We start from the raw sequence: 12,098 nt of genomic DNA on the forward strand, positions 1-12,098 counted from the left end.
GAACGAAGCAGAAAACTATTTGGACTTGGTGAATTACAGGTGTCTGACAGGGAGCAGTTAGTGACAGCATATCTTGAGTGTGACAATACTCAGAGCTTCCGACACGATTGGATGCAAAGTGTCTTGCGTCCAATTGCGAACCTAACATTCTTATAAGAACACAAGATTTCATTACAAACTGAACAAATGTATATCCATCTCTAGACTGGCAGACCGTTTTAATTTAACTCTATTCCGGTCACATATCCCGCCCCATGGTCCCACCGCTAATTAACAGAACAGAAGCAACATCATGACATTACCGGTAGAGATTATAGAGATGTTCTGCATTAACAAATAGCTAATATATGTGGTGCCGTCATATAAAAGCAGGGAAAAAGACTATGAAGATTCCTGTCATTTTGCAAGCACCAGATCACACAGCGTAAATATACCAGTAAATTGGCATCATAGAGTTTAATTTATCCAGAGAAAGTTGTCAGACACAACCTCGCATCTTTACGACACATCATTTGCTTACATTTGATGTAAAACTCATATTTGACCGCCATTTTATGGCAGCCCTGTTGCATTCTACCAGAAGCATATGTTCAAAGACGATAAGACAACCAAAGAACAGAATTTGAGTCTCTGAGCGATTTGTAACTCCATTTGTAGTTTGATATAGTGCCCAATGTGCTATAACCTATGTACACTTGGTGATTTGTAAACTCCCCAATGAATATTTATTATTCTCCACATCCGCCAGATTTATTTATGAGCAGCATGTTTTGCTCTGTCTACTGACTGGTGAGAATAAGTACAACCCATGCTGACCAGTAAATTTGGCCTCTGTAATAAATATTTATAAGTATACCGCCAGTTCACCAAGGGGACAGATTATAATACTGAGCAGACCTACCTTGCTCCCATCCCCACCTAGCATTCATAATCGAGGAACATCTTAGGTTTGGTTAGCCCTGGAGACCAGTGTTTGAAACGGTTTACTTAACTTACCGTTTGGATCCTGGAGCAAGCCTACAGGTTTCTTACACTAGCAGAATTCCCGTAAGAGCAGTTCCGCTGAATTACGCTGTATAAAATCCAATTCTGAAGCGATGGTCTTATAAGACATGAATACATATTATTAACATAGTTTTGAAGTGTGCAGTTGCCCAATTTTCATATAAAATCTTACTTTAAAAGTGTCTGTCTCCTCCTCACCCAGAATATGCAATGTCCCGTTCTTGACCATTCAGTGAAGTTGACGTGATGCCATTTACCTCAAAATGTAAACATCATTGGCGTGTTTCCACAGTTGATCAGGAATGGGACTTTGAGGTTGACACTTTTAAATTGCGCAACGGCACACTTCATAACATGGTTAATATGCATTTTATGAGACCACCAGTTCAGAATTGGCACAGCACTTCCTGGGATATCTACTAGTGGAAGAATGCAGGCTCGCTCCAGGACCCAAACTGTTTCAAACCCCATTTGAGTCTCGAGGGCAAAAAGTTTGACCAATTCATTTGTGGACAAATAGCGATTGTGAATGATGGGATTGGATATTCCTACCATAGTCTTTACACCGACAGTTAAACACCTCACACACCAACCAACCTTAACTTTGATGATCCTGCTCTTGAAGTTGTTCATGACCACTATGATGTCATCAGATTCAGCCGGCGAGTCTGTACCCTCATGGCTGCACAAAATTATAAAACAAAGGAAGATTAACCATGAGCATGTATGCAAAGACACATATTTGTATTTATTTATTTATGCGCACACACACGCACACGCACACACACACACACACACTGAGACACACACACACACTAATTTGTCAGTCGCAGTTTAGGTAGTATCTCAGTTTTACCTGTATATCTTGTAGATTTCATCAGAGCGGCCCTTCCTCAACTTCAACATCCAGAGTCCTGGGTAGGCCTTTAATTGGAAGTAACCCTACATAGCAGAACATACATTTACATTTACATTTTTAGAAGCCTGTTGAAAGATATATTTTTCTTTTCAAAAAGGAGATATTTTTCTTAGCGAATATTCGATTGATTACTTTTTTTATTAATCGAATCGAGAAGAACATTTTTAATAGACACCCCCCCACACACACACACACACTGGTGTCATGCAAAAACTGTGAAAATAGCAATAGAGTATATAGATCAGCTATATTCACTATTTTAAATGTTTTGAAACTTTTGCCCAAAATAGGAATCGATCATTAATTGATGAATGTATGTACTGATCAATTATCCAGTATTTTTGATAATCAATTAAATCCATTAGTTCGATGAACCCAATTTCATGGCCTTTCGGATTCATTTACACAGAACAATGAATGATAGGAGGTATATAACAGATTCTGAGCAGGGTTCAAACCCAGGATATCATGGTTGTGTGATAATTAAGTCACTTGAGTGGCACTACACAATTTTTACCTCAAGAACAAGCAGGAATAAATATAAAGGGAACAAACTACAGTTGGGAGGAAGCATTTCAAGATGTTAACACCCAAAGAAGTTGTAGAGCCGGGCATGGAAAGTGTCCTTTACCAGGTTTGCCATGACGATAGTGTCCAAGATGACGGGCTCCGAGGTAGTTCCCAGGGTGAACTGGAGGCCACGTGGTGGCTGGCCCGTACTAACGTCAAAACAATGACCCTCCAGGAGAAGGTACTCCAACTCATACTCTGCTGCTACAATATTGTCAACCTAGAACAGGACGTGTGTGGGTGAGAGAGAGTGAGAGAGACAGAGAGAGAGATAGAGAGAGAGAGATAGAGAGAGAGATTAAAACCGCCAAGTCAGGAACAGAATGTGCTTCAACAACAACAGATGCCCCGAGTGAGCACTTAGCCAAGACTATCAAATACCCAGACAAAAAAGTAAGGCCTCAACTTTCTTTTTGAGTACTCTTAGATACAAAAACTGTGTTGGGAGGATTGAGTATCCAGCTGGAACCAATAAACTAGGATGGAGTGCGTTATTCATCAATGTCAGGTTAGAGAAAGCAGAGATAGTGGATATGGGTTGTAAAATATGCCTTCAAGGGCACACACATGCGCGCACACACACACACACACACACACACACACACACACACACACACACACACACACACACACACACACACACACACACACACACACACACACACACACACACACACACACACACACACACACACACACACACACACACACACACACACAGCTCCTGTCAACAATCAGGGTCGGAAATTAACACGGGCTGCCAGCCAAATGCAGATACATTTGGGGCTGTGGAAGTTTAAGTATATGACCAGTCACTGTGGTCAAATCAACTGAGCTACTTCAAATTCATATTCTAATAAACTTTCCAGTTAATAAAATTGTAAAACATGCTTGATTAAGTATGGAACCCATCACCTGAAGAATGTAAAACACCATACACTTGCACCGTGTGCATGCATGTGTTGCAAGTGTGTGCACGGCACACAACACTTACAGTACCTCTTCCAAGTAGATGTTGTCCAGGTCGTAGCGTGTGCGTACAGATTCGACCATCCAGCTCTCAGGTGTGTTGAGGGTGAGGGTGAAGAGGGGAGTATGGGGCATGTCTAGGAACATAGCCATGGGCCCTGGAGAGAAACTCCCATCTGCCTGGAATCCCACCTCTGGCTCCAGGACATAGCGGTAGAATCTAGTGGATGAAACAGAGTTTACAATGTTACCAGACACAGACAAGTAACAGACAGAGCTGTGGCTTGAAAGTGAAAGTCACAATGTTTATGGACAAAATCTCCATATGTGATGTCTCCCTCTTTTTATTCTTTATTTACTGAAATGTACTGACTTTTTGTTAATGACGAAGAAACTAAGAAATAGAGAGGAGATGACGGTGATGAATAATGTTTTATCTAGATAACATCTGTGTGTATTATGTAACTTGTTTATAAACCATTTAGAGACAGCCGAGAGTGCATTTGGTATAAGGGTTAAATGTATTGATGTGTTAAAAAAAAGAAAGTTATAGGTAAATGAGCTGTGTATTCACATCTAATGTGGAGCTGTGGTGTGTGTGTACCTCTTGAGAGGCAAGTCAGAGAGCTTAGACTGGCAGTTCATGAACACCAGCAGGTTTACATTCACCAACTGCTTCAAGACCTGAGAGAGAGAGCGAGAGCGAGAGAGAGAATAAAGAGAGCAAAAAGTTAGAGGTACGTAGTAAAATCAACAGTGTCCAATTTTAACTCTGAAAGTGTATAAATGTAACCGGGTCAATTTGATTGCATTTGAACACTCTCACAGTAAAATGAACACTCTGGATTTAAAGTGCACCGAATCAAAGCATTAAAATCTATAGAGAATCTTTGAAGAGACATCCAACAATGGAAGTGAGGAAACACATTCAACATACCAATAGCAGAGGAGCTAGTTTCTGGGCATCCCTTGTTACAGGGTCCACCACAGCAACAATATCAAAGTACACCTCTCCCTCCTTCGGACGGATCTTCACAGCACTGCCAAGAAGAATAAGTCAACATGATGAGAGAGTTTCTTAGGTACGTTATAATGCAATACTCAAGATGTGCCCTGCATTTTAACTCTTTATCATTTTGGTTGGCTGCTTTTATTTTTATTTTTATTGCAGTAAACACATAAAAAGTGTACATTCAATGAGAACAGACACAAACAAAAAAAACTGAATTAAATAAGTTAATTATTAACACATTGGGTGCCAGAGGTTTATTAAAATATTATACTTTGAGTGCCAGGATTTAAAAAAAATGTTGAACCTTTTTCAAGTAGTCACAAAATATTTTCAGTGATCACCGTCCTCACGGTGATCCCCTCATTACACACATACAGGTCTCGTACAATCGGGGGGAAAAAATTCAAAACATTCGGTAATCCGTTCCATAGTTGCAGCCAGTTGAAAATAGTTAAATTAACATTGTAAAAAAAAAAAGTACACAGGAGCCGAGATACAGGTTTTTGAAGTCATAAGTTAACCAGGAGGTGGATTGGAGTCTAAATCTTGTAGGAGTGATATTTCATATAAAAAAATATTTAAAAAAAAAAGTATTTTTTTTGTTTTTTTTTTCAAAAAACGTATATATACGGTTTTGGCACTCAACGTTAGTATGGCCAAAACCGTATATATACGTTTTTTGTTAAATTACACATCCCGTCCATGAAAGACACATTCAGTTTAATGGTGGCTGGCATTCAGTGCTCTCACCATTGAAGGAAATAAGCGACCACCAAACCTACTCATCTGTGCATGGATGGAGCATTAACGCCTGCCTCTGGGTAAAACAATAAAGTAGGCCCGGACGGCTGGTGTAGCGGTCCGGGCACCTAGGCTGCTAATGGAGCCTGACAGGGTATTGCGGGTTCAAAACCCGATCATGACGACCTTTGCTGCGTGTCACTCCCCATCTCTCTCTCCCCATTTCCTGTCAGTCTACTGTATCTATCAATAAAAGGCGGAAAAAGCCCCCAAAAATATCTTTAAAAAAAAAACAAAAAAAACGATAACGTAGTCATTACCTGGATGGTATTCATGAAGCATATCAGATTTTCTGATGATTCTGTCACAGTACTAGGAGTCAATGATAATTAAGACTATAGAGACTAAAAGGGACAATGCACACACACATCAAACTACACAACTACTTCTAACTTAATCATCGCTGGCGAGCTTGGAAGTGTCTGTTTGGGAGTGTTGTGAGTGTCATATTTATATATCTGTATCCGAATTAATTCCTGAACATGGACATTGCAATGATTTTAAACATGTTTGTTCAATTGATTGTTGGTCACCTGTCTCTCCTCTGCAGTACTGGCAATCCTCCAGTTGATTGGGAGGTGCCAGGCAAGTACTGTAGAGGAGAGGTCTTTGTGCCCGTTTTTAGTTAGTTTTTCTAATTGTAAATGTGTGAATTAAGTGGCGAAATAATAAAAATGGAAATATAAAATGGAAATGAAATAAATAATTGAGATAATTGTAGATAACTTAAACTTATGGGACATAGTTTGCCTTGTTTAAATTAATTGATACAAATTACTGTGAGTGTTCTTGGTACAACCCACCTACTTTAAAATGCTGGCAACAGCTGCTGGCTACAGTTGCAGACAGTCAGTTTGGTTTGGGCAGGCTAGAGAACAGCCAGAGGAAGAGAGCTGCTGGGGCCCTTCATGGAAGCGTGTAGCTCGTAAAGTAGTTACCTAGGTTGTTGTACCTAGGTTGTTGTTAGTTTCGTTTTTTTCCCCTGTGTTTTTCTTGGAAGTACTATTTTGATATGCCTATTTTGTGGCCAGGCCTTCATTGTATATAATATTGCACAATATCGTAGGTGTTTGGAGAGGTTTGGTAAATAAAAAAACAACAAAAAGCATTCTTGGACAGTTGTCAAATTTTTGTACAAAGACAGTTTATATCCAATATACAACTAGAAAGGTGCGCTCAGCAGAGTGCAAATCTCTGCCAGGTACAGTAACCTGCCACTATCTTTCTGTTCTTTTCTGTGGTTGAACCTGACAATGCATTAATACTCTTTTTGCACCTTATCTCATGTACAATGCACTGATACTCTTGCACCTTGATGTCTAATCTCAGTGCCACCACCTTTGTGTCTAACCTTATGCACCTATGGAAACAAATGTCACCCACTTCTTTGCACCTATAAACCTGTATTTTTTCTTCTTTTTTTTTCTCCGTTCGTGATACGTTGTTTTTCCGACTCTGTATTTGTGTAATGATGATTTTGAACTGTTTGGTGCTATTTTATGTGTTTATGAATTGAATACAAGGACTATCGTGATATATCGTTGGTGAAATTTCATGCAATATATCGTGATATCGCAATATATCGAATATCGTGATATTATTGTTATCGAGGGCCTAATATCGCCACAGATATCGTATCGTGAGATACCCATATCGTCCCACCCCTACTAGACATCAGGTAGTCAGGGTTGGAACTCGTACATCTAACTCCCTCACCCTTGGCATCAAAGCCCCACAGGGATGTGTGCTGAATCCTCTGCTGTGCATGACCAAAAACAGCTCCCAACAGCATTGTCAAGTTTGCTGACATTGTCAAGTTTGCCTGATCTCAAATGATGAGGAGAGGGCCTACTTGGAGGAGGTGGCAGAACTGTAGCATTGTTACCAAGAAAACTCTGCCTTTTTTTGAACATTGGAAAAAACAATGAGATCATAGTGGGAAACAGCATAGGGCCTACACACCCATCTTGATCGATTGGGCACCAGCTCCAAGTCCCTCTGTGTGCACATCACCGAAGACCTGACCTGGAGTATGCACACCGAGTTTGTGGCAAAGCAGGTGAGGCAGCGTCTGTACCACTTAAGGCAGTTTCTGAAATTCATGAAATGCTTCTACTCTGCTGCCACCCAGAGCATACTGACAGGGGGCATCACAGTTTGGTATGGAAATGGCCATTCCTGGGATCTGCGTTCGGCTGAGCGTACAGGGAGCCCTCTCCCGTCCCCGCTGGATATGTACAACAGCAGATGCTTGGGGAGAGAAAAAAAGCTACTGTAGTAACTCTGGAAATTTGAATGATGCGGTCTGGCAAGCGCTTGAGCTGTCTCAAAGCCAAGGGCTCAAGGCTCAGAAAGAGCTTCTTCCCAGTGGCTGTTATTGCCATAAACAAGGACATGGACAATAGGGGGAATAAAAACCTAAATAATAAATAAGTGCATTGGACACTCGGAACTAGTTATTACTGATAGATTGCACAAAACGATATTGCACAATGTATATACACTTATCTGCTTTCTTGATATTTGACTCTTGAGCCAGAGTTTGCTGTGGGCAGTTTTTAACTGTAGCGTGTGAATGTGGTCTATAGTTTGTTCCTGTAGTGTGTATTATGGTTTACAGTTTGTACCTGTAGCGTTCGGCAGCAACGGCATATTCAACTCTGGCCTCTCCTTTGGGCTGAGAGGACAGCAGAGAGTCCACCTTCATTACCAGGTCACTGGCCCTATGAGAAATGTAACAAAGCACACAGAAATACACATCAGCACTTAAGTTCAATGAATCAGACATTCATTTACATTTATGCCACATACCATTAACGAGCTCCACTGTGAATGGTGACTGAACACATAACCCCATTTCTTTGGTCACTTTAGATTGTTCCCTTAATGTGTATTAATTTAACATATTTGAGATCAATCACCCATTTGTCAAAAAACTAAACAAACGATTCACCAAAGTCACCCAAATTGAAGTAAGAAAAATGCGAGATTCGCTGAAAACAATAAGCTCTACTGAAGCAAATTCTAAATAAAAGACACACCGTCAGCCTACATGTATATGTAGTAATTCCCACACTTTTGAGACTGCCCATCAGGCAAAGGGCTGCTAATTGAGACTCTAAATACGCTATGATGATGATGACATTACCTGTCCTCCTCGATCCCAAACTGTTGGACCTTGCTTTTGATTCGCTCCCCAGAAGTCTTCAGAATGATGCTCTCCAATAGCAGGAAGTCATCCTGATTAAAGACTTCCTCTTCCTCCAGTGGGCCGATGATCTGCAGGTGAGACAAGGCAGAACTGGCTGGTGACATCCCGGTTATAATGACCATGTACATGTCAGTGAATGCTATGTAGCGTTTAGTTTTTATTCCACTAAATTGACACATGGTGACAGCTAGCCTTGGTTAGCCCACGTAATTGAAAAGACAGAGCATTGACATTTTTTGTTGCATTTCAGCGCATCCGTGTCGTGACTGCATGACTCACCCTTCCATTACTGATGACCGCCCTCTGTCCTCTCTTCAGTTTGAGCACATCTCGACAGTAAGCAGCGTGGGAGAGTAGGAAGTCAAACTTGGGCCCCTCGTACGCACTCTTAAACAATGTCATATCCATACCCTGCAGAAGAGATGCCAGGATTAGACAGCAGAGAAGAGGAAAAGGGGGGGGTATTTTAAGTTAATTGATTTGGTTAACTGACTTGTTACTTTGTGGCTCTGGGCCTGAGGAGTGGAGGAACGTCTTAATATTCTGACAGTGACAAATGTACTGTATGGTAACTGAATCGTTAATGAATCGTCATCTTTATATAATAGATACTTTTACTTTCCATAATATTTTTTTTTAAATTGACAAATAAAGTGATTCCGATTTTATTTCAAGTTGAAAAAAAGCAATAAATAAACAAATAATTGCGACCAAGCATTATAATTAAGTGCTGATAACATATGTAGAAACATAAATCAGGTTTATTGTTCAAGCTACATCGGTGTGGCCTAAGTAAGTCGATTTTGTACAGCAAAATGACAAATGTAACCTATTTTGTCCAATCTAAACTAATCTTTTTCATTTAGCTTAATGTGTTAATTTAAGTATGATACTTTGAAACAGTCTGCTACACAGTAAAATCCTCAGTGTTCATTTAACTCAGAGAGTGTAAGAATCAATGTACTGGTAAAAAGTGGATGTGGTTTGACGGGTGGGCTAGGGTTAGATCAATTCTCTATTCTCCATCCTCACCCCAACAGCAAACTCCTCAATATCCATGCCCTTTTCCAGGGCTGCCGCGGCCTCTTTCTTGGCCATCTTGGTGATGAAGTTCTTGGCGTTGTTTGCCGTCTGTGTCTGCATGGCGGACCAGATGGCTCGAGTAACACGGCTTGTATCGCTGGCTGGACCAGCCAATGGGTTGTTGATCATACCTAGCCGAACGTTGTTGCTGGTTTTCTGTTTTAAAAAGCATGTAGGGTTAGAGGAAGGCTGGCTCTGAGGAGTCGAAAATGCGCCCATTATGTTTTAGCAACAGAAAGACAAACGTAGAGCACCAAATTGAGTGCTCTGAGATGGGATTCTCTAAAATAACACAGTATATTCATCCTGCCATCTAGTGGTCATGGTGATGAACTGTTTAATGTAAATGGTTAGGCCAACACATCCAAAGGTGTGACAATCCACTAAGTTTAATTTGTGTGACATGAGATAGTGTAGTAACAGCGTTCTATAACTTCCCACGAAACACATACAATCCATAGATCTGTGTGTGCAAAATGTATTCATCTATGTATGAAGAGTGTACAAGTGAATGTTTGGCACCACACATTTCAATGATATGTAGTACCTCCTGGCAAACTGATATTCTACTAAATATAATTTACTGTCTGTGTTGTTTCGTTTTGTACCATGTGTTTGATGGCGTCATAGAGGAGCTGGCGTCCAGAGGGCTGGTCAAAGTCTCCCACCACCCAGAACGTCACAGGACGGATGACGCCATCATCTGACAAATAACAGAGCAAGGATAAAGGTTGTAACTCTCTCTAGTAAAACGACATCATGCAGGCAACCATATGAGTCAGAAGAACTGGGTAAAATTGCCTTCATCTTTGTGTGTGTGGCGGGGTTGGGGAGATATGGATATCAACACGAACAGCGGCATGGGCTCTAATGACCAAAGGCATATGAACAAATGATGTCGGCTGCTGGTGAAAATTGCCCATTTTAAATTGCCTCATGATGTTGCATGTTTATCACAGTATTTAGAGACTAGCCAATTTTCCTAACAGCAGGCTAGGTGTCCAACATAGTGTTCCCCGTGCAGCTAGGACAAACAACACATAACATACTGTCAGACTCCTTGCAGAGAGCTGAATCACGATATGCTCTTTAAAAGGCTATTATACATAATCATCACATGCTTAGTGTTAGTAACGCACCGTTTCTTGCACTATGGAGTGATTCATGCGGCGGGTGGAGGGTTCGCAAATGCGTGAAAGCATCGACAGGTGAGTAGTTGGAGAAGGAAGGGGGGGAGGCAAACAGAGAGACAGAGGAGTAATTGGGTGGAAAAACAGGGGGAGGATTACCATGCCTGTTGGTGGCGGTCATCCCTGATTCAGGGGAAAATTCAATCAAAGGAGGACAGAGGGGAGAATACAGAGAGAGTGTTCAGCTTTGGGAACACCCGAGTTATCGTCCTAGACAGCACGCAACATAAACTACGGGATCTCATTTCTGCTCCATTTCTAAGAGATGAGCACTTTAACAGGAGCACTAAATTGCTGCTGCTGTGATTTTAAACAAAGTTGTACCTTTCTTGGTCATGTAGTTCATGCTGTTGGCCACAGCAGTGCTCTTCTCCTTGGTGTCCAAGGTTGAGAAACGAGCATAGTCGTCTACAAAGTGGTTGTCTGCAGGGAAACAAAGATACAAGGTTGATTTGTGTGTGTGTGTGTGTGTTTCTAGGACCAGGTGTCGTTCACAATTGTAGGGGTTAAACAACCCAGGTGAATAGGAGATTGGTGTGTGTGTGTGTGTGTGTGTACTCACGTTCATGCTCTTTTTCTTTAAATCTTTTTACGATTTCTATCATTATTCTGTTATCTATGCTGCTGCATTGTCTGAAGGAAGCCAAACCAAAATAAGTTTTACTCTTATGTAACCGTACACAAGATGTAACAATAAAGTACAACCTTGAACCTTGATGTTCAGTACAGTATATACAAGGATAATTGACAATGTTTAATCGTTAAACTGTGTGTGTGTGTGTGTGTGTGTGTGTGTGTGTGTGTGGGCCCAGGTGTTGTTCACAATTGTAGGGGTTAAAAGACCCAGGTGAATAGGAGATTGGTGTGTGTGTGTGTGTGTGTGTGTGTGTGTGTGTGTGTGTGTGTGTGTGTGTGTGTGTGTGTGTGTGTGTGTGTGTGTGTGTGTGTGTGTGTGTGTGTGTGTGTGTGTGTGTACTCACTGGTATCAGCTAAGTCCAGGTATGTTCTGCTGGTGGACAGGACTCTGGGATTGATGCGTGGAACAACGTTGGGCTGATTCATGATAAAGTCTACTACATCATGATCTGTGGCCAGCTCTCCCTAAGACAGAGACAGACAGACAGGCACACACGCACGCACAAAGAAACAAGACGACAGCATTTCTACATTTGGCTGCAAATAAATACCTCAATATGTAATGTAGTAAGAGTGTGTGGAGGGGCATCCACATGAGCATGGGCACACTTGCATCAAGTTTAAAAAATAAAGATGAATATAACTAGCTAAAGAACTAACCCTCAAATGTATATTATGGGTTTTTCTATACTGATGTTGTAT

General features: G+C 41.0%; 1 protein-coding gene across 1 annotated transcript in view; it reads right to left on the reverse strand.

Annotated features, from left to right (window-relative positions):
- The window catches only part of uggt1 (UDP-glucose glycoprotein glucosyltransferase 1), a 37,116-nt gene that overhangs the window by 8,223 nt on the left and 16,795 nt on the right, over positions 1 to 12,098 (reverse strand). The window contains exons 19-31 of the mRNA XM_080414649.1: positions 11,741 to 11,861; positions 11,085 to 11,183; positions 10,179 to 10,273; positions 9,520 to 9,726; positions 8,767 to 8,898; positions 8,425 to 8,555; positions 7,904 to 7,999; positions 4,401 to 4,503; positions 4,068 to 4,147; positions 3,494 to 3,683; positions 2,556 to 2,714; positions 1,862 to 1,947; positions 1,603 to 1,687 (exon numbers count right to left, since the gene is read on the reverse strand). Of these exons, the coding sequence (XP_080270775.1) occupies positions 1,603 to 1,687; positions 1,862 to 1,947; positions 2,556 to 2,714; positions 3,494 to 3,683; positions 4,068 to 4,147; positions 4,401 to 4,503; positions 7,904 to 7,999; positions 8,425 to 8,555; positions 8,767 to 8,898; positions 9,520 to 9,726; positions 10,179 to 10,273; positions 11,085 to 11,183; positions 11,741 to 11,861 (1,584 nt within the window). The remainder of the gene's footprint in view (positions 1 to 1,602; positions 1,688 to 1,861; positions 1,948 to 2,555; positions 2,715 to 3,493; positions 3,684 to 4,067; positions 4,148 to 4,400; positions 4,504 to 7,903; positions 8,000 to 8,424; positions 8,556 to 8,766; positions 8,899 to 9,519; positions 9,727 to 10,178; positions 10,274 to 11,084; positions 11,184 to 11,740; positions 11,862 to 12,098) is intronic.

This window comes from Gymnoscopelus braueri (assembly GCF_963280865.1).
Source record: "Gymnoscopelus braueri genome assembly, chromosome: 19".
NCBI lineage: Eukaryota > Metazoa > Chordata > Actinopteri > Myctophiformes > Myctophidae > Gymnoscopelus > Gymnoscopelus braueri.